At 42.0% G+C, this 22880-nt stretch overlaps 1 protein-coding gene across 1 annotated transcript; it reads right to left on the bottom strand.

The window, feature by feature from the left end:
* Positions 1-241: 241 nt before the first annotated feature.
* Atp5mf (ATP synthase membrane subunit f) lies at positions 242-10490 on the bottom strand. The gene is made up of 4 exons (XM_046453762.1): positions 10402-10490; positions 3766-3873; positions 1470-1586; positions 242-392 (listed from the first exon to the last, which is right to left on the bottom strand). The coding sequence occupies exons 1-4, from the start codon at positions 10412-10414 to the stop codon at positions 364-366; spliced, it is 267 nt and encodes an 88-aa protein (XP_046309718.1). The 5' UTR covers positions 10415-10490; the 3' UTR covers positions 242-363.
* Between the last annotated feature and the right edge of the window lie 12390 nt (positions 10491-22880).

Raw genomic sequence — 22880 nt, 5'->3', positions numbered from 1 at the left:
GTCATCTGAAAACCCCCCGCCTAGAGCTTAGATGGCCAGGGATGAGATCTGGCATTTTCAGGGACACAGGGCCCTCTGCTTTCTGTCTGTTGGCTGACAAAGGCCACAGTATCTCCAAATGCCCACAACACTCATGGCAGCCAGCCCAAGCGATGGGGGCTCCAAGGATTAAAGCCCTGGGTGTCTGACGATCTCACACCTCGGAGTGAGGGTGATAGGCACATCAGGCAAACAGCACACATACCAGTCACCTTTTATTGGATATTAACACTCAGGATACGAAAGGATTCTGCCATGATTTCAGTTCTTCACAGGGGAGGCAGTCTCAGGAGTACATAATATGGTCTCCACACTGGCCCCTCTTCAATGGTACTTTCGTCGCCGCTCATGCTCTGAAATGAGGGGAAAGGGCAAGTTTTTTAGAAGGTATTCTGGTGAAAACACAAGCCTTCAAGAGGACAGAAGCTTTAACCATGCAGCCTTCCTATGAGTTCCTTTCAAATGACCCAGAACCTGTCTGCACAGACCTGGGGCCACAGAGACATCTCAGGAGCCAGCCTCTTCCAGGAGTCAGCCTCTTCCAGGAACACCCACTTAGTCAAACAACCTTTAGAGGAAGCACTGGCTCAATACAACAGGTTGGCAGGGGCTAGATGCTACCAGGAACAGACTGGAAAACCACTGATATTTCCCAGAATCTAAACAGGTATCTCAGGCCATGCTGCATATCATCTGAGACCATCTCAGGTCTTAGAGCCAGGAAAGTTTTTCCAGAACACTACACAGACAATGGATTCTACCACTCAACCCTCTGTGCACAGGCTACCAGGAAGACCAAGCCAAATTTTAGCAAGAGCCTGAAGGATCTTAGAGAATGCTTAACAACTATTACCTTTACCCTAGCTTCATCTTGTTTCACCTGTGTTCTTGTCACAAACTTCTCACTTAAAAACAGTACCCTAAGCCAGGCGTAGTGGCACATGCCTGTAATCCTAGCAGCTTGAGAGACTGAGGCAGGAGGATCACAAGTTCAAAGCCAGCCTCAATACCTGGTGAGGTGCTAAGCAACTCAGTGAGACCCTGTCTCTAAATAAAATACAAAAATAGGTCTGGGGGTCTGGGGCTGTAACTCAGGGGCAGAGCACTTGCCTAGCATGCGAGAAGCACTGCGTTCAATCCTCAGCACCACATAAATATAAACAAATAAAATAAAGCATTCTATTGTCCATCTACAACTACAAAAAAAAAAAAAAAAATAGGGCTGGAAATATGGCTCAGTGGTTAAGGGCCCCTGAGTTCAATCCCAGTATCCAAAAAATATTTCCCCCTATTCTTTAAATGGAAGTGTAGGCAAGAAACATACTAAAGGTCCCTCCGCTGGCAGAAAGTGAACTACCATATCTAACAAAGCAAGCCATCACCACAATCTCACGGAAAGCTGGAGGCAAGATAATGCAAGAAGCACTCACTGAGTTCTTTGTAAGAAAGGCAGTAGCTGAAAAGCACGTATGCTGCCAGCACCATGTTGACCCCTGCGATGCTCCCCTTCTTCACGTTGATGTATTTGTTGTAGTACCGGTGGTAACCTGCAACAGAAGAGGCATTCACTGCCCTGCTCTGCTGAAAATGCTTTCTGTAATGCACAATTTGAGGATGACTGGAATTCAGGGACCCAGTCCTACTCTGGCTCTTTAATTCACTCACCCTATATTCCCTAGCTGATAAAGGTGCCTGGGGGACCTACAGCACAAGGACAGCTCTAATACTGGGTCCGCCTTGTACCTGGATCTACCCTTTGGCCTTACTCTCCTAGATAGGATCTAGCTTGTCTGCCTTGGATCCTACCTCACTTTGTCTAGCCCTTAAAAATCCCCTTTACCCTAATGTTGACTAATTCTGTCCCAGATTCCAACTCCTTTATAAGGGGCCCCATGGTTGTAGCAGCTTCAACAACCAGGCCTCTGAGGAGGAGGACTTCCCTGCATTCCTCTCTTCACTGGGTTGCCTAACAAAATAGACATGTACCCACCAGAAGGGAAACAAACACACTTTAGGTTGATGAAAAAGAATGTGATGGTGGTCCTAGTTTAAAACAGCGAGGGAGGCTGGTGTGGTGGCATATTCCTGTAATCCCCACTACTTGGGAGGCTGAAGCAAAAGGATTGCAAATTCGAGGCCAGCCTCAGCAACTTAGCAAGATACTGGCTCAAAATTAAAAATTTTAAAGATTTAAAAAAAAAAAAAAAAGACTGGGGATGTAGCTCAATAATAAATGAACCCTGGGGTTCATTCCCTAGTACAAAAAAAAAAGAATGCCCCAAAGGAATTAGGCAGGGAGCTCTGAGCATGAATAGGCCACATTCATTCACTCCCTGGGCAAAAGTGGGGGAACAGGCAGAGTACTCTGATATCATGGTAGAGCTTGAGGAAAAACCTTAGGGAAGACTAAGGCAGTCAGAATCCAAAAAACAGAGGGGGGGGACCCCAATAGGATGATCTGGGTCTTTCTTCATTGAAATGATATGATAAATTACACAGGACTGACCTGAATAGTCCAGGGGTGCTCTATCACTAAGCTACATACCCAGCCTTTTTATATTTCCTTTTGAGATGGGGTTTCTCACTAAGTTGCCCAGTCAGGCCTCAAACTTGCAATCCTCCTGCCTCAGCCTTCTGAGTTGCTAGAATTAAAGGCCACTAGCCCAGATTTTAATACTGTACTTTATAAATGCACAGACCTGAAATATGGGCAATTTCAAATATTTGTCTTGGAAGTTCAAGCAAGAAGATAAACATAAGACTGATGTCCAGCTGGGTGTGGTGGCACACACCTATAATCCCAGCAGCTCAAGAGGCTGAGGCAGGAGGATCACAAATTTGAGGCCAGTCTCAGCAACTTAGTGAGGCCCTAAGCACTTAGCAAGACTCTGTCTCAAAATTTTAAAAAAGGGGAAGGCGGGGATGTGGTTCAGTGGTTAAGTACCCCTGGGCTCAATCCCTAGTACCAAAAAAGATTGAGCCGGGCATGGTGGCACATACCTATAATCCCAGCACCTAGGGAGGCTCAGGCAGGAGGATGGCAAGTTCAAAATCAGCCTCAGCAAAAGCAAGGCACTAAGCAACTCAGTGAGACGCTGTCCCTGAATAAAATACAAAATAGGGCTGGGCTCAGTGATTGAGTGTCCCTAAGTTCAATCCCCAGTACCAAAAAAAAAAAAAAAAAAAAAAAAAGAATGATGTCTACCATGATTCAAACTCATTTTCTTCTAGAACAATTGGGCATAAAAATGCTAACAGACATTTCTCTTAGAAGCAGAGGTGCTAATTCCAAGCAACCAAACATTTCTTGGCTGAAAATATCTCAGGGCCAGCCTTTGATAGGGCCAATCAAATATAGAAATTCAAAGGCTGACCACCTCTCACTGTCCTTTTCTAAAAACTAAAGTCTTTTTTTTTTTTTTTTTTTTTGTACAGGGATGGAACCCGGGGCACTTAACCACTGAACCACATACCCAACCCTTTTTGTATTTTATTTTGAGACAGGGTCTCACTAAATTGTTTAGGGACTTGCTAAATTGCTGAGGCTGGCTTTGAACCTGTAATCCTCCTGCCTCAACCTCCCAAGCCACTAGGATTACAGGTGTGTGCCACTGCGCCCAGCTCAGACTAGTCTTGAGACCAAGTTTTTATTGTCCAAGTTAATTCATTACAAAAAGAGACCTGATAACTCAGGTTTGCTTGTTTATGTATCCTTAAGATTCTGACCTCTCTGAAATGCTCCCACAATGCCTTTAGGGGTGAAATCCCGCATCAATATCCAGCTTGGCAACTCCCCTAGTTTGACATCCATGAGTTTCTTCTCTTTCACTGGCACTGAAAAGAACAAAAGAAGACACATTGAATAACCTAGAATATAAATAGCATCCTTTTATGTCACTATTTCAACTATTCAATGGAGGTGCACTATATAACTACATAGAGACTGCACTATTATTCATAATAGGAACAAATGTTACAGAGAAACCACTATTTTAAGCCTAAGCCTTTGTAGCAGCTGCTACAGCAACAGCTTTATGAAGAAACAAGATATCTGAATAACAGCTTAGAGCTCTAAGGACAACCAGGAAGAACACAATAAAGAGGACAAAATAGATGACTATAAAACTAACATTTATTTTACCCTATTAATTTTATTTATTCATCACAAGTAGTTGATGCATTTACTTTGGTGGAGGGGTGGGGGTCAGACTCAGAGAGGTTAAACAGTTTGGCCAACGACACACATAGAGCACAGAGGCAGGAATGAACCTCAGGACTGGCCTTGTAGCCCTGAAGCCAATCTGAGGATGGGTTTATTCAATCCCTGAGGATCTGTGGCCCAAGAATGCTAAGGGATAAGAAGAGAAGTGGGATGTGTCCTCAAGTGCCTCAGTCTTACTGGATGCCCTTGACTGGCTTTGAGAAGTACCTGTCAACCTTACCAGGTATGTAGCCTGAGACTGTTCAATAAAGGAATCTAAGGGATTCCTACCTGCCTAGGACCACAGAGGTCAATGATTTCCAGAGGTAGAAATAAAAGACTACATATTTCAAGAAGTCAAATGACTTGCTAAAAACCTCTCCAAATGGTTTAACAGGCCATATTCCAGTGAGTCTGGGAACAAAACAGAAGAACTTCTGGTTGAAGACATATTATACTCATCTCTGGGCCAAGAAAACGGGGGTTAAGAGGGCATGGACCTGGGGTGTCCGATGGTCTCCCCTTATCCTCCCAACAAAGACCAACTTCTAAAAACTTTTAGGTGTCCCCTTCAGGGCAAAAAATCCAAGAGCACTGTCCTTTTTTAAAGGTGACTTATGGCTTATTCTAAATGGCTTATTCCAAAGAGTAAATGAGAATTGAGGTAATGGCATTTAGAACAGTGCCTGCAACACTGTAGACTGCTAGTATTGTTTAAATCTTAATAATCTCCTCTCACAGGAGGAGCCAGACTAAAACACTCCAAGGTTTCTTCTCCATTTTGGGAGCCAAAGAAAGATTAAGACTCCTTCTAGACCAGCCTCAGGAGTCCACTGAGGGGAATTCCAGTCCTCTGACAGCTCTAAGTACTGAACAAGAGCATTGGCTTCTAAGCCTTAAACAGAAATGCATGCTTCATGGCCAGCTTCTAAGTCTGCTCCTCTGGAGAGCCAGATATACAGGCTTACAGAGTTTCAACACTGAATGCTTGTCCACAAGACAAGGGGTTGGCATTGGCTTCTCACTTGCATGCATGGCTCAAGGGACACCACTTAGGATGCCACCCCCAAACTGGCCCTAACCTTCCATCTGTCCTTATCCAAATAATATGGAGCACCTACTGTATGTCATGCAGTCTGCTAAGCACTACAGATATGGCAGGGACAGAGAAAAAGGACAGAGGAAAGCCTTGATCTCAAGGTGCTAACATTCTTCTGGTGGAACAATGACCTACCACATTCTTCTTCCCAGGCTCACAGTTCTACCCTGTTATTCTCACTTGAGTGTCTTTGTAAAAGTAGTTCTCTTAGATTATCACAGGGCTGTCTCAAATGTCTTCATATAGACCTCCTTCCCCACCTGTCCTATCTCAAATAAACACCATTACTTTCTTCCATGAGGTTCAATTTCTTTAACTATGAAATGGCTTACTCCAAAGAGTAAATGAGAATTGATGTAATGGCATTTAGAACAGTGCTTGCAACACTGTAGACTGCTATTATTGTTTACATCTTGATAAAGTCTATCTACGTGAAACATCAAAAAGAACAGGGCTGGGGTTGTAGCTCAGTGTTAGAGCCCTTGCCCAGCACATATGAGGCACTGGGTTCAATTCTCAGCACCACATATAAATAAATAAAATAAAGGTCCAATGACACCTAAAACAAGTATTAAAAAAAAAAAAAAAGGAAATAGACAAAGCAATGGCATATAAACCTGAACTTTGTTTTATGCATATGGACTTTCAGGGATTAATTATAGCCCTTAGTTCCTCTAGAAAGAGAAAGCTGTGGTTAGTTTGGGAACAGCTATAAAATATGGACTACTTATAAAATATGAAACAGTCTCAAAGGTCTTCTTCCTCCACCTAAACAAAACAAAACAAAAAAGTGAGTTTTCAAGATCCACTTCAAGTTGCTACTGGAGAGTTTAGTGTCACTGATATTAAAGCTTAACACCAAACAATAATGTCATCCAAGAATGACCTATACCCTTCTCTAACTTGTACATGTTGTTTCTAGAAAAGTTTAACAAACATACATCTTACATCCCAATTTTGTCCTCATTTGGAATGATAAGGTTTTAGTCCCAGGGAAACTATACCACTTTTCTTTCTGAATAAGAACACAGGAGATTTATAGATCAGGGGTACAGCACTTGCCTAGCATGCATGACACCCTGGGTTTCATATCCAGCACTGGAAGGAAAAGAAAAAAAAAAAGCCAGAATGTTGCAAACTGTTGAAGCTGGTAAAGAGTAGGAAGCATTCTTTATATTACTTTCTTTCCTTTGAATTTGAAATCATCACTAATTAAAAAAAAAAAAAAAAGCTTTAAACTACTTACAAAAATAGAACTATATTACAAGAGTCACAACAAAGAAAAAAACATATTTTATTGGTACCAGGGATTAAACCCAGGGATGCTTAACCACTGAGCCACATCTTTTTATATTTGATTTAAGAGACAGCCCCGTTTTTTATATTTTATTTAGAGACAGGGTCTCGCTGAGCTGCTTAGGGCCTCACGGATTTGCTGAGGCTGACTTTGAACTCAGGATCCTCCTGTCTCAGCCTGCTGAGGTGCTGGAATTACAGGTATGCACCACTAGGCTAGAAAAAAATAACAACAACCAAAAAAAATAAAATGTATTTTAAATCAAAGTATTTTCAATTCAAGTAAAGCTAGTGACTTAAGGAAGAAAAAAAAAAAGAAAGAAATTACTCTGGGCCTAGTGAAGCTAATTTTTCCCATTCATAAAATGTAAACATTCTGTATGTTCATGATCATGTACAGGGGCTGCCATGGTGGCTGGGGAAAAAAAGCCAACAATCTGGGGCTGGGGTTGTGGCTCAGCAGTGGAGTGCTTGCCTAGCACATGCAAGGTGTGGATTCAATCCTCAGCACCACATAAAAATAATTAAATAAAATAAAGGTATTGTGTCCAACTATATCTAAAAAATATTTTTTGAAAAAGCCAACAATTGGGCTGGGGCTGTAACTCAGTGGCAAAGCACTTGCCTAGCATGTGTGAGGCACTGGGGTTCGATCCTCAGCACCACATAAAAATTAACAAATAAAATAAAAGCATTCTGTCCATCTACAATACAAAAAAAAAAAAAAAAATTAAAAAAAAAAAAAAGCCAACAATTGGGCTGAGGTTGTGGCTCAGTGGTAGAGTGCTGGCCTAGCATGTGTGAGGCATTGGGTTCGATTCTCAGCACCACATATAAATTAATAAATAAAGGCCCATCAACAACTAAAAAAATATATTTTTTAAAAAAAGCCAACAATTTAATATTTATTTTTCTACCAATTTATATATCTGTACTATGAAGTCAAGAATATTTCCTTAAAATATTTAAAGGTAGAGAGGTATAAAAAAAAGAAAAGAAAAAGAAAAAAGCAACACATTGGCCTTAAGAAGAGTCAAATACAGCACCATCACAAGGGCTATGCAATTCAGAGGTGCACTTACTGCAAGAACTTCTATTTTGGTGGAAGACAAAGTCCTTGGTCCTTGGCAGCCAAACTAGAACTCCTTCCCCAACATGTCTCTACAGCAAGGGAACATCCATCTACTATCATGGTTCACCTAAGATGCACTAGAGTATGATGACAAATAGCAGACTCCAGATCAAGTATTCTGCTTTTAATACCACTCGTTAGCTATGTGTCCTTAGGGAAAGTTACTGCTCTCTCCATGTCTCAGTTGTCTCCTTTGTAAAATAAGGGTAATAACAGTATTGGTACTTGGGTCTAGGAATTATGTAAATGAGAACTATTATCTTTCTGCCGATTATGAATACTTGAAGGAACATTCCCACGTATAGTTCCTGGTACAGGACACTTCAGTAATGGTTGTAGAACAATCTTAAGTTCTTGAGAAGGTAAGCAATTTTATGGCTTAGAGAGGTATATTACCCACTTACCATGGAACTGTAGGGAAAAAACAAGTGTTTCCTGGATGCTAAACCCAACCCAGAAATTGGCCAGTGAGTAAAGATTTTAGGCTTTGCATGCCACATAAGGTCTCTGTAACAGTCTTTTTAAAGTTATTATTTATTTACTTATGTAAAACAACTCTTTGTTGGGAAGTGTCCACCTATAATCCCAAGTACCTGAGAGTCTGAAACAGGAGGATTCCAGGTTCAAGGCAACCTTTGCAACTTAGCCAAACCCTGTTTCAAAATAAAAATCAAAAAGAGCTGGGGGCTGGGGCTGTAGCTCTGTGGCAGAGCACTTGCCTAGCATGTGTGAGGCACTAGGTTGGATCCCTAGCATAAATAAAAATAAACAAAATAAAGGCATGCTGTCCATCTAAAACCACACACACAAAAAAAATTAAAAAATTAAAAAAACAGCTGGGCATGTAGTTCAGTCGTGGGGACCACTGGGTTCAATCCCTAGTACCACTAAAACAACAACCAAAAAGCTTTCAAAAACAACACTGGGTCTGGAGATGTAGTTCTGTGATGAAGCGCTTACTGAGAATGCTTGAGGCGCTGGGTTTAATTCTAGAACCCCTCCCCCCACAAACACACACAAAATATAGCTGAGGGCCACACTTTGCCAACCCCTATCTACTGCTGATAATTCACATTTCCCTCACTTTATCTACTATTGAACTAGTGGCTCTGAGCTCTGGCAACAGACATCATCTGAATGATCATCAGTACTGAGCAGACAAACTTCATCTTCTTCACCTGGGATGATGGTGAATAGGCCATAAATGTGACATGACCTTCACCAAACACCACAAAGTAAACACTAGAATGACCAGCCCTCCTCTATAGGCCAGGCAGTGTTCCAAGTATCTTACATGTACTAAATTGTTTAATCCTTATAGTCCACAGCACTCTTCATTTCAACCCTCTACTTAAATAAGATGCTAACCCTCAAAGCTCCCCTTTCACACCTCTTTGGAGCACAAATAATCTCATGCCCATTTTACAGATGGGAAAACAGCTTCACTCTCCCCTTTTTGGATCACCTCTTCATTTTTCCAGGCTGATATTAAGAATACAGAAAAGAGGAGGAAGGAGGGAGGAGAGAATGGAAAAAGGAAGGTACTGGGCAATGAGATCGATCAAATTATGTTGTATGCATGTATGAAAGTGGCATAATGAATCTCACTGTATATTATGCACCAATATAGAAACAAGACACACATGAGTTAAGAAAAATTCTGCCACTATGAGAGGGTGTGACCTCAGGCCACACCTCATCTCAGACCGTTATTTTCCCTCATCTTTAAAACTAGGACCTCGGGGCTGGGATTGTGGCTCAGTAGTAGAGCGCTTGCCTGATACGTATGAGGCACTGGGTTAGATTCTCAGCACCATATATAAGTAAATGAATAAAATAAAGGTTTATCAACAACTAAAAAAAAAAAAAAAAATAGAACCAAAGTTCCCAGTAACTGGCTCCCTGATAAGTTCCTGGGAGGATCTAGAGCTAAAACATGGCTTCCTGTTAAAAATAATGTGTGCACAGTGGACGAGCGTACAAACTGACATATGCATTGTCTTGGAAAAGCCTGCAGATCCTAAGGCCACCCTTGAGAATTAAGTTCATTACCGTGAAGCCCCACACGGTAATGTTTGAATCCCAGCTCCGGTTCTCTCATAAACTGTGACCTTGAACAGGTCACTTCCTCCCTGTCAGCCTATTCAATATTTACACATCGAACCTTATGCACTATCCAAGGTATTAGCTCCTCCTGGAGCTGAATCTGAGATTCAGTTTTGGGAACAAGGATAGAAACTGTGCCTAAGGGTCAGGTGCAAACCGCCCGTGTCGCCCGTGTCGCGGGGGGTGGGGGGAAGGAAGCATCTATTCCTTAGTGGAGAGAGGGAGAATGGCCCAAGGCAGCGCATTCCCCGGCAGAGAAGCAAGTCTCCAGGCTGCCCTCATCCTCCTTGCCCATTCCGGGCGGCCCAGACCAAGAACAGCCGGTAGCCGCAGCTAGGAGAGTCGTGAAGAGTCGAACGGCGCAGGAGCCTGGAGAAAGAGTCCAGCATGCCTCAAGTGAGGCCGCAGTGAAGTCCCTGAGCGAAGGGCAGGCGGCTTCGCAGCTCCCTCCCCTCCCGGTGAGGCTCTGGGCTCTGAATGCAGCCTCTGCCTCCAAAGCGACTTCCAAACGAGGAGCCGGGAACTCACCGATTGACGCCATCTTGGAGTCCTAGTGTCCGCCAAGCCGGGCCACGCAAGGGGTGCTGGGTAGGGAGCACGCGCCCCAGCGGACGCTGGGAGCAGAGGCTCACGGGAAGCAGGTCATCACTGGTAGTAGGGTGGGTGCACAGAGGTGCCATGATGGGGAAGGCGACGTTCCCAGAAGTTTGGGTTCTCTACTTAAGAAGGTGGGAAGGGACCAAAAAAAAAAAAAGAAAGAAAAGAAAAGAAAGGGACCAAAAACAAAAGAAAAAGAAAAAAAGAGCATTTTGATTTTCTTACTGTATACCCTTAAATTTGTTATGAGGGGTTGGGGTTATGGGTCAGTGGTAGAGCTCTTGCCTAGCATCTGTGAGGCACTGGGTTCCATTCTCAGCACCACATATAAATAATTAAAGGCCCATCAAGGACTAATAAAAAGATATTTTTTAAATTGTTATGAGGAGTGAGAGGGGCATAGCACGTTCTTTCTTCTAAGCTGTGAAGTATGAGAGGCAAGCTGAAATTCTCAAAGAATTCACAGGAGCCAGGAAAAACTCGTGTTCAGACTTAGGCTCTGCAGAGGTTTGACTCAAGAGCACCTGTAGGTGTCCAGGCTATGGGCTGTTCTCTGAGGACAGAAATAACACTCTAGGGAGACTATCAAGATAGACAAAGCCGGATGCTAGTTAAAGGTGTAAGAACAGATTTTAATCAGTAATAAACTATTGCAAAAGGGGAGAGTCCAGTGTGAATTTTGATAGACCCAACCTGATCTTTTCTTAAAATTGGGAGCCATCTTGCCACAAAGCCATGAAAAGATAATTTCGGCTTTACTATAAATTACTGCAAATTCTGAATCTGCTTGGAATGCCTGCCTGTGCCTTGAACTCGCCCATGCCTGGCTCTCTGACCAGATAGCAGCACTCTCTGAAACCTTAGTGACGCCTCACAAATCTTGGCCTTCCCTGGCCAGACAACGACCCTCTCTGAGGCTCTAATGAGCCTCATAAATTCTGATGTTGGGGCCAGCAAAAAATGTAAACTACCATCAGTGTGATGCTTGTCAGAGTTCTGTTATCTGTAACCCCGCTTTGTGTAACTTTCTGGGCTATAAAGCTGGGCTGCAGGAAAGCTGCTGCTGCTGTCTTGTTCCCGCGGTTTTGGGAGGGAGAGGCAGCCCGGCCGGTGGAAATAATAAGCTTGCTTTAATTTGATTTTAATTGGAGTCAGTGGTCTTTTCTTGCGTCCTGGTCTAACAAATTTAACTCAACTTAGATTTGTACAGAGTTGACTCAGCCTTCTAAAGGGATAGGGAAGGAATGTTCAGGGGTCTTTGTAAAGTCAAGGAAGTGAAAAATTACAAAAACCAGGAAGGGGTCTGAAACATATAAAACCCATCTGGATTTGCTAACTGGCATTTATGGAAGTTAGACGTCTACCCTCCCACGGAGCCTGGGGCACAAGGGTGTTGGCTGGAACAGAAAATTCTTTTGGCAGGCTTGATCTTTCTAAAGAAAGCACTTCATAAGGGAAGGTATGGGTCATCTTAGGGATGCCCTGTTAGAAGTGGGGCTAGGGCTGTAGCTTAGTGGCAGAGGGCTTGCCTAGCATGTGTGAGGCACTGGGTTCAATCCTCAGCACCACATAAAAATAAACAAAATAAAGGTATTCTGTCCATCTATAACTACAAAAAAAAATTTTTTTTTTTTTTAAGAAGAAAGAAACTGTGTGTCTCTTTAAGTTTGTATGGGCCAAGGTTGGTGCTGATTTGAGCAGGGGGAATCAAAGACAGAGTCATGGTCAGCTGACCGCTCCAGTTTTTCTTCCTGCCACAGTGAGGCCTCCAGGCACAAGGATACTTCACCACCATCTTGTTTTTTTCTAGAAAGGCCACAATCTGGTATTGATAATCAAGGACTCAAATCATTGGATTCTGTCCCTCATTCAGCAATTCTGACTTGAACAAGGTGATTTGATTCTTTGAATCTGTTTCCTCTTCTATAAAATAAGGGCATAATGCTTACTGGGCATCTTTGTAGGAATTAAAGGAAACAATGTGTATGAAACTAAATGACTAAGAATTGAATGGGTAGGGAGCACGCGCCCCAGCGGATGCTGGGAGCAGAGGCTCACGGGAAGCAGGTCATCACTGGTACTAGGCTGGGCGCACAGAGGTGCCATGAGGGTGGGCACAGATTACAGGTGCATGCCTATAATCCCAGCAGCTAGGGAGGCTGAGGCAGGAGGATCACAAGTTCAACGCCAGCCTCAGCAAAAGCAAGGCACTAAGTAACTCAGTGAGACCCTGTCTCTAAATAAAATACAAAATAGGGCTGGGGAGGTGGCTTATGTTAGGTCGGTGGTGGCGACTTGGTGGCAACTTAGTGGCGACTTAGAACAAAGCAGCCAGTGAGGGAAAAGAACATCAATCAGATGCCGGCAGAAACGCCTGTCAATCAGCCAGATCTCCTGACTAATGCCTGTCAATCAGCAGGACCCCCTGGCCAATCCTGGAGTTCAGCCAACTCCCCTGACCAACTCCAGCAGGACAAGGGACCCTAAAAACACCTTTTCCTGTCCAAGCCCTTCCCTTCCTGCTGTAAGCCCCATAAAAGTCCAGTCCGGTCGAGCTTCCACGCGGTTTCTCCTCAGACCCTTCTCCTGTCCCCTCTGTGGGTCTGATCAAGTTCCACCAGGGAGTGATATCTCAATAAAGCCTCGTTCAGCGGCCCTTTTAAATCTGCCTCCTTTGGTCACTGCCCGCCTCACCTGATCTGACAGCTTAGTGGTCAAATACCCCTAAATTCAATCCCTGGTACCCCCAAAAAAATGTATGTTAGTTATTGGATCAGTAAACTGATAACTGTATTAGGAATTAATGATCAAACTTGTCTTTCATTTGTCATTTCTCCATTTATCAAACCACACTGCTCTGTACTAGGCACTGGGGTTATAAGAATCAATCAGACAATTTCTCTGCATTGTAAGATGCCCTGGTGTTATGTAGCTGATGCTGTGGAGGCAGGTAGGAGCACAGCCCTGAACAAGGAGCCATCATTCCTCAGTGAGGGAGGTCAAAGAGGGCTTCAGAGAAAAGGCACTTATCTGAGCTGGCTTTTGAAAAAACAAAGAGTATTTGCCCAAATGGACAAGATGATGAAGTTCACGCCAGCACCAAGAACTGTATGTGCAAAGTTGTAGAGGACTGTGGCTATGTGGTAAGGTTAGGTCAGAATGGTAGGGATGATTGAGAAGTATGGTATTTCTGTTTGGGATGATGAAAGGATTATGGGAATGGATGGTACTGATGATTACACAACAAAGTGAATGTACTTAATGACATTGAATTGTATTCTTAAAATGCTTACAGTGATAAATATTATGTATATTTTATCACAATAAAAATACTAGTTTGGTGCAGTGGCAAAAGCCCGTAATCCCAGTGACTCAGGAAGTTGAAGCAAGATGATCATAAGTTCGAGACCAGCCTGGGCAACCTAGCAAGAGTCTATCAAAATAAAAGAATAAAAAGGGCTAGGAGTGGGGTGTAGTTCAGTGGTAGAACACCCCTCAGTTTGATTTGCAATATCACCAAAAACACCCCCCCAAAAAGAAACCCTACTCATGCAGAAGAGAAAACCAACAGTTGTCCACCTGAAAAGACAATTATCAGAGACCTAAAGCCAGCTATTATAATGATACTCCAAAAGTAAGGGTAAACACTCATTTCCAATCAAAATGAGTGGACATATATAAAGTTTCAGAAAGAAAAAAAACAATAAAACTGAATGAGAAATAGAAATTTTTTTAAAAAATGTTTTTTAGGGGCTGGGGATGTGGCTCAAGCCGTAGCGCGCTCGCCTGGCATGTGTGCGGCCCAGGTTCGATCCTCAACACCACATGCAAACAAAGATGTTGTGTCCGCCAAAAATAAATAAATATTAAAAAAATATTTTTTAGTTGTAAATGGACACAATACCTTTATTTATTTATTTTATTTATTTTTGTGTGGTGCTGAGAATCAAACCCCGTGCTTCACACATGCTAGGCAAGCATTCTACCACCGAGCCACAGCCCCAGCTCAAGAATAGAAATCTTAGAAATGAAAAATGCAATAACTGATGTACTTACAAGCAGAATGAAGATAACACATAAACTTTTCTGAACTTCAGGACAGACTGATAGACATGATCCAGTCTGAACAACATAGGAAATAAATGTTGAGAAAAAATTTACAGAGAAATGTTGAGAAAAAATTTACCTTTGGTGTTGTGGGGCAATACCAAAATATTTTGGTCAGTGGTTTCCCAGAGGGAGAAGAGAAGTGTTGCACAGAAAAAAAAAATCTTTGAAGAAATAATGGAACAACAGGGCCCGGGATTGTGGCTCATCGGTAGAGCACTCACTTTCACCGGCGGGACCCAGGTTCGATCCTCAGCACCATATAAAAATAAAAAGGCATTGTGTTGTGTCCATCTACGCCAAAAAATAAATAAATAAATATTTTTTAAAAAAAGAAATAATGGAACAACTCCAAATTTGATAAAAGACAAACACAGATTCAGAAGTTCAGGGAACTACAAACAGCATAAAGTCAAAGAACCCTTATGCAGGATGTCAAAATCAAAATTCTGAAAAATCAAAGACAAAACAATTTTGAAGGAACCCAGAAAAGAAAGCAGTTTTACCTGAGGACTCAATGATGCGATTAAAAGCAAATTTTTCTATCAGAAACAATGAAGGTCAGAAGAAAGTGGCACGAAACTTTTAAGGAAAAGAACTGTCAACCCAGAATTCTACATCCAGTGAATATATTTCAAAATGAAAACAAAGGCCAGGCATGGTGACACACACCTGTAATCCCAGCAGTTTGGGAGGCTAAGGCAGGAGGATAGCGAATTCAAAGCCAGCCTCAGCAACTGCTGAGGCATGCACCATCGTGCCCAGCTTGTTTTGTTTTGTTTTGAATCAGTGTAGTGCTATAGTTGATCTTCAACTGAACTGGTGACCTCAGCTTCCTGAGTATCTAGGAGTACAGGTATGTGGAGTCACACCTGACACCATAGTTTAAAACAAACAAAACCAAAGAATTCATTACAAATAAACATGCTGTAAAAGAAACATTACAGGAAATCTTAAGGGTGGAAAGAAAATGATCAAAGGAAACTATTTCAGGCTAGGTAAAGTGTTGCATGCCTGTAATCCCAGCAGCTCCAGAGGCTGAGGCAGGATGATCCCAAGTTCAAAGCCAGCCTTAGCAAAAGCAAGGCACTAAGCAACTCAGTGAGACCCTGTCTCTAAATAAAATACAAAATAGGGCTGGGGATGTGGCTCAGTGGTGAAGTGCCCCTGAGTTCAATCCCTGGCACCACCCCGCCCCCCCCAAAAGGGAAACTATTTCAGAAGTGAAGGAAAAATCACAGAAAAGATGCATCTCTGTGTAAATATAGCATATTATTCTAAAATCCTTACAATATATTATGACAGTTGAAAACACAAGGTGGAGCTTGAGAAGAGAGGCCAAGCAGATGTGCTTCTTGGAATTGCCCTGATGGCTGGGACATCCCTCGCCCTCCACAATCCCCTTTTTCCCCAGTCACTATGTCTGGGCCCTAAGTCTCTTCAAGTTCTGCCAAAGATGCCTAAATGTTTTCCAAACCTCAGCACAACATGGGTTTCCCATTTTGACCTGCACAAAACAGGTGACCCCAAAATGACAACAGATGCCAAATGGGAGAAATGGAGTCCTGCAGTGGGTGGCCCAGGGTTCAGGTTCAGAAATCTGAGGTTCTGTAGGGAGGAACTGCAGACTTTAGGAATGGGCAACAGCAACTGGAAAAACTGGGAGTTGGACTGGAAAGGAGGAGATATGAAGTTAGAACCCAGATGTGCACCTGCCCCATGAAGAGCAGGAATTTCTCAAGCCAAGTAAAATCTTCTGGTCAAGGCATGTTCATGGTCAGGATGGGTAACTGGGCTCTCCCAGGTAGAGACCTGAGAACTCCTGAGAGGAGCAGGATCTTGTTGAATGCCTGCTTAGAAATTTGAAACCATGCATTCAAATGGTTTAAAGTATTAAAACTTCCCAGAGGGACTGGAGTTGTAACTCAATGCCTAGCACGTGTGAGTCACTGGGTTTGATCCTCAGCACCACATAAAAAATAAATAAGAAAAATAAAAGGATTGTGTCCGTCTACAATTTATATACATATATATATATATATATTTATATAGAAAAACTTTAACCAGTGAAATACTACATTATGTATAACCAGAAGAATGAGAAATTATACTCTATTATATATGATGTACCAAAGTGCATTCTACTGTCATGTATAATTAATTAAAACAAATTAAAAAATAAATAATTAAAAAATAAAACACTTTCCAGAATTCTTACTAAACAAGCAAACAGCAGAGCTAGCTTCAGCAATTTAGCAAGGTCCTGTCTCAAAATAAAATATAAAAAAAGGGCTGGGGATGTGGCACAAGTGGTAACATGCTCGCATGGCATGCATGGGGTGCCGGGTTCGATCCTCAGCACCACATAAAATAAAGATGTTGTGTCCACTGAAAAACTGAAAAAAATAAATATTAAAAAATTCTCTCTCTCTCTCTCTCTCTCTCTCTCTCTATATATATATATATATACATACAAAAAAAAAAAGGACTCTGTGTATGTGGCTCAGTGGTTAAATGCCTGGGCTCAATCCTTGGCACACAAAAGGCAAACAGCACCTTTATTCTCTCCATTCCTTTTTCTCAAAGAACACCCTCTTCCGATTTGTCACTTTTTTAAAAAACTTCCCTCCTCTGTGTGCTGCTCCCTATATGTCTATATTTCAGCTGTTTCTATAGTCTTGTTTTTTGTTGTTGTTTTTGTTTTTGCCTAAAACCTAGGATATGTTCTTCCTTCCTTCCTTCCTTCCTTCCTTCCTTCCTTCCTTCCTTCCTTCCTTCCTTCCTTCCTTCCTTTCTTTCTTAACCAGGGATTGAACCCATGGTGCTAACCACTGAGCCACAATCCCCACCCCTTTCTATGTTTTATTTTGAAACAGGATCTCGCCAAGTTTCTTAGGGCCTCACTAAATTGCCGTGGCTTTGAACTGGCGATCCTCCTGCCGCAGCCTCCTGACCCACTGGGATTACAGGCATGTGCCAGTATGCCCGGAGCACAAATTCTTAATGAAATATTAGTGAATACATTGCACAACATGACCAAGTTTGTTTTATCCCGGGAATGCAAGAATGGTCTAACATGCAAATCAATAAATGCAATTAATTACATAGATAGAATTAAGGACAAAATTATTTACTCATCTCAATAAATGCAGAGAAAGCCTTCTACAGAATTCTACAACCATTCATGATAAAAACCCAAAGAAACTAGGGACAGAAGGAAGCTACTTCAACAACAAAGAAGACTACAAATGAACAAGGCAAAACCAACATCATAATGAATAGAGAAAAACTGAAAGCATTTCCTTTAAAATGTGAAAGGGCACAGGATATCCACTCTCACCACTCCTATTCAATATAGAATTATATGTTCTAGCCAGAGCAATGAGGTAAGAGATGGAAATAAAATAGATAAAAATAGAAAAGGAAGAAATCACATTTTCACTGTTGGCAGATGATATAAGTCTGTACTTAGAAGATTCAAAAAGCTCCACTAAAGACTGCTAGAGCTAATAAACAAATTTAGCAAAGTAGCAGGTGACAAAATCAACATACAAAAATCAATAGCTTTCCTATATACCAATGATGAATCTGCTGAGAAAGAAATAAGAAAAAACACTCCTGTTTACAACAGCCTCAAAAAAAAAAAAAAAAGGCCTAAAGATAAAACTAACCAAGGAGTTAAAGACCTATTCCATAAAAACTATAGAACATTGAAGAAATTGAAGAAGACACAAAATGGAAAGACCACCCATATTCATGGATAGGAAGAATTAATATTGTTTAAATGGCCATACTACCAAAAGCAATATACAGATTCAGTTATATCTGCATCAAAATACCAAAGACAATCTTCACAGAAATAGAAAAAACAGTTCTAAAATTAATTTGGAAGAATGAAAGACCCAGAATGGCCGAAAAAAATTCTAAGTAAAAAAAAAAATGCTGGAGACATCACAATATCTGACTAAAAATTATGCTATAGAGCTGTAGCAACAAAAACTGCATGGTACCAGTATAAAAACAGACACATAGAGCAATGGTACAGAATCGAAGACACAAAGACAAACTCACACGATACAGTCATCTGATCCTTTACAAAGAAGCCAAAGGCATACATTGGACAAAAGACAGTGTTTTTTTAAACACACATTGTGGGGAAACTGGTTATCCATATATGAAAGGATAAGACTAGATTCTTATCTCTCACCCTACACAAACAGCAGCCCAAAAATGTATCAAAGACCTAAGAATTACACCAGAAACTATTCAACTCCTAGAAGAAAATGTAGGGTCAACACTTCAACATATAGACACAGGCAATGACTTTCTCCATAGGATCCTTAAAAGTCAAGCAATAATGCCAAGAGTTAATAAATTGAATGGCATCAAATAAAAAATGTTTCTGCACAGCAAAGGAAATAATTAGGAATGCAAAAAGAAAATCTACAGAATGGAGAAAAATCTTTGCTAGCTACTCTTCTGACAGAGGATTAATATTTAGAATACATAAAGAACTAAAAAAATTTAACACCCCAAAACCAAATAATCCAATTAATAAATGGGCAAATGAACTAAATAGACATGTCTCCAAAGAAGAAATACAAATGGTCAACAAATATATGAAAAAATGTTCAACATTATTAGCAATTAGGGAAATGCAAATCAAAACTACACTGAGATTTTATCTTCCTCCAGTCTGATAGGTTACAAAAATTTAACAAGAATTCATTATTAGTGATGTTGGTCAAATTATATTGTTCTATTATGTATTGTGTGCATGTACCAATATGTAACAACAAAGTCCATCAGTATATACAACCATAAAAATATGTGTGAGGAAAAAAAGAATTTATTATTAGCAGATGTGGATGTGAATGTCTGTGATCCCAGGCTGAAGCAGGAGAATCACAAATTCAAAGCCAGCCTCAGCAACTTAGGGAAATTTATCAAGACCCTGTCTCAAAATAATAAATAAGAAGGGCTGGGGTTGTGGCTCCGTGGTTGAGTATCCCCCTAGGTTCAAACATTCCCCACTTACCAAAAAAAGTAGTGGTGGGGGTGGGGGTGCAGGGAGCGCTGGGTCAAATTATATTGTTTTGTTATGTGAATGTATGAATATGTAACAACAAATTCCATCATTTTGTACAATTATAATGCACCAATAAAAATTTGAAGAAAAGGAATTCATTATTGATTTATTGACTTATTGATGCTCTCTAATAAACCACAACAAACATCGACAGTAACATATTTTCCTTACCTAAACCTTCAGCTGGATTCTTTATTGGGAGGTTGGGGCACTCACTAAATTGCCCAGGCTGGCCTTCAACTCCCCATTCTCCTGCCTCACCCTCGGGAGTGGCTGGGGCTCTAGGCTTGTGCCATGGCTTGATGATGATGATGATAATAATAATAATAATGATCCTCCTCCTCCTCCTCCTCCTCTTCCTCCTCCTCCTCCTCCTCTTTTCTTCTTCTTCCTTTTCCCCCCTTCCCCTCTCCATAGCCCACTCTGTTAGTTCTATGTCACTCTTGCCTGCTCTGGTACTTTTATTATTCTCATTTTATACCTGTGCTCCAATCACTCACTAGACCTTGAACTCTCTGTCTTCAAAGTTCATTAGTTCCCAGTGGTGCGTGTAGATTGACAGTGCCTGGGAGTAGGATTTGGTCTTACCGGGAGTTTGTCACACGTACTTAGAGCTGCGTTTTGAACTCAAGGAAGACCTCGCCCATGAGCCAGCGCCTATTCACTCCCACCCTTCAGGACTGGGCTTCCACTAGCCGCAGGTGTAGGGACGTGGCTTTCTCTTTACGAAGTGGGCGCTTCCTAGCTCACTCAGAAGGTCCTTCTAAGTTTCACCGGGCTACTTGCTTGGCTTTATCCGTGCCAAATCCGGTCCAGGGGGTCTGACCTAAGGTTCCATACGGCAGGGGAGAGCGCAAAGGGGTGGCACATGGCAACTCCTGCTGAAGTGCGGGGGAGGGGGAGGGGACACAGAAGATTTCGGGGACCGGGGAGACCCCACAGCACCGAGTCCTAGCTTCGGCCGCCTCCTGGTACTGACCCCTCTAGTGGGCTGGAGGGCAAGGAGCTGCGGAAACTTCCGCCCCGCGGACCTCACAGGAGCACACAATACCAGGAAAAAGTGGCAAGTGGCACCTGCGTCCCCGCCCCTCCCCACGTCCTTCTTCGGACACTAAGCTGACGCCACCCCAGCCCACGATCCCTACATCCGGAGCCTAGAAGGCCACAGGGAAAGGCCAGAGGCGGGCGCCGCAAGGACCGTACATCTCCACCCCCGGTGGATCCAAGGACAGAAGGGGCACCATCTATGATTATATCTCTAAAAGAGAAGTTTTTAGTTAACAAATGGACGAGAGGAGTGGGAGAGTCCAGATTTTTCTAGAGATGCTGGTATTTCCTACAATAGGCAATTGCATATTCTTTGAGTTATTTTGTCTTTATTTGGCACTGGGGACCGAACCCAGGACACCGCGCATGCTAGGCAAACGCTCTGTTGCTGAGTCACACACCCAGGCCCCTAGACTTTTCTTGATAAGTACACTTCACAGCACTTCACACCTCATTTTACGCACCAGTGGGCACATTAGCGTTGAACCACTCGCTGGGAAATTGGTGAAAATGTATCCAATTCTATATACCTGGAAAAAAGAACAAATCACCTATCTCCTTACACTACCAGTTCTAACCCCCAACTTTACCAGGAGGAGTATAAAGAGAAGTGATTTTTACAGATGTGATGAGGGGATTAAAATTCTCCAGCTCCAGGAGTTACCAGGGCAACTGATCCACCCCAAATTTGAGATAACTTGTTCATCAGAGGTCTGCCTCACCAGTAAATAGATTGAGAGCTGGAACATTCTTCCCAATCTGACTAGTCTGGGCAAGCCAAAGTTCAGTGGGTAGTAGTAACTGTGAGCACTTGATCACCAGAAATCAGCCTTCGCTTTTCCTAATGAAATTATTTTCCCTGAAACCCCAACATCTAGAACAGATCTCTAAGTTCTTCTCAAATTCCTCCCTCTTTAATTTGATAATTTTGCCTAATAATTCACTGATCCCATTGGGGAAGGGTGAGATTATCTTTCCATCAACCAATAAAATGTTCTGCACAGATGTGTACCTTTCTTTACCATATTATATTGGAAAACACATCCATCCCCTTGGTGGAAAAGCCAATCCCCAAGTAAAACAATTTTTATTGCATCTGATGTCACAAAGGATTTGTTCTATTGTTTGCATTTTTCCAGCATCTTCAAATACAACCTTATCATTTATTCATTTCTTCATTATATTGTTACAAAAAGACATTTTTTTCTTCTGATTCTGAGGTACCTAGAGTATTTGAATTCATAGACAGAGATAGAAAGGCTGCCAGGGGCTGGGAAAAGAGGGAATGAGAACTTGTTATATTCAGACTTAGAGGTAGAGTGCTAGCTGAATATGTGTAAGGTCCTGAGTTCTATCATTAGCACTCGAGGGCAAGAGCGTGCACACATGCACACACACAATAATTGAGTTTCAGTTTTGCAAAATGAAAAGAGTTGTACAGATTGGTTACACAACAATGTGAATGTAAGCATACATATAAGTGCTGATACTGAAATAAACAGTGTAATCCATAGTCTGTTCAACATGCCAAAGAAAATGCCATGCCCTCCCCCCCCCCCACCTCTGTCCTTTAACCTGAGATCACAGGAAGTGGCAAGATGTATATGCAGAACCTCCCTTGGTGCCTGTAGGTGCTCAACACCTCTTATAATTTCTTTTTATCTAATTATTTTTCTACAAAGACTGTGGTTGTTTTAAGCATAAAAGGAAGGAACTTTAAAGTGCCTTTTGAGATTACCAGGAAATAGTCTTCCTCCTAAGGTGCGACTCATGTGCAAATATGTGAGCAGACGGACTCGGGGAAGAGAACCTGGATCCCTGATGACAGACACCCGCGCCCCTCCCCCAGCAGCCCTCCTGGTGAGCTGCGCTTCCAATTGAAAATTGTTTTCAGTCCTTCGCCTAACGACGCTCTCAGCCTTCATGGCCCTGGGAAGGTAGTTTTCCTAAATTACAAGAATGATTATTTACGCGAGTGCCCCCGTGCCTTTTGGAACTCGCCGGCTTCATTTACTCGCTTTGAATTGCGACCTTACAAAAGGGACAAAGAACTCATAGTCAATACCAAATTATTGTAAGGGCAGAGCAAAACACAAATCCCGGTCACTGCACCTGACAACTGCTGAAATCAACATCCTTGTAAGACGCAAATCCACTACATTTCCCG

The sequence above is a fragment of the Marmota monax genome, unplaced genomic scaffold (assembly GCF_021218885.2).
Source record: "Marmota monax isolate L192 unplaced genomic scaffold, Marmota_monax_Labrador192_F-V1.1 WCK01_AAM20220418_F8-fsc00148, whole genome shotgun sequence".
In the NCBI taxonomy this organism is placed as follows: Eukaryota; Metazoa; Chordata; class Mammalia; order Rodentia; family Sciuridae; genus Marmota; species Marmota monax.
The sequence above is the reverse complement of the archived record's forward strand: the minus strand, read 5'-3'. Positions and strand labels throughout refer to the sequence as shown.

Bases quoted from the DNA above. Each gene is read 5' to 3' on its own strand.
- Atp5mf (XM_046453762.1), bottom strand. The intron at 1,587-3,765 runs GTCAGAATCTTA...CTTCTGTTGCAG, and splicing joins TGTGGGAGCATTTCAGAGAG to GTTACCACCGGTACTACAAC. The intron at 393-1,469 runs GTGAGTGCTTCT...CCCTCATTTCAG, and splicing joins CCTTTCTTACAAAGAACTCA to AGCATGAGCGGCGACGAAAG.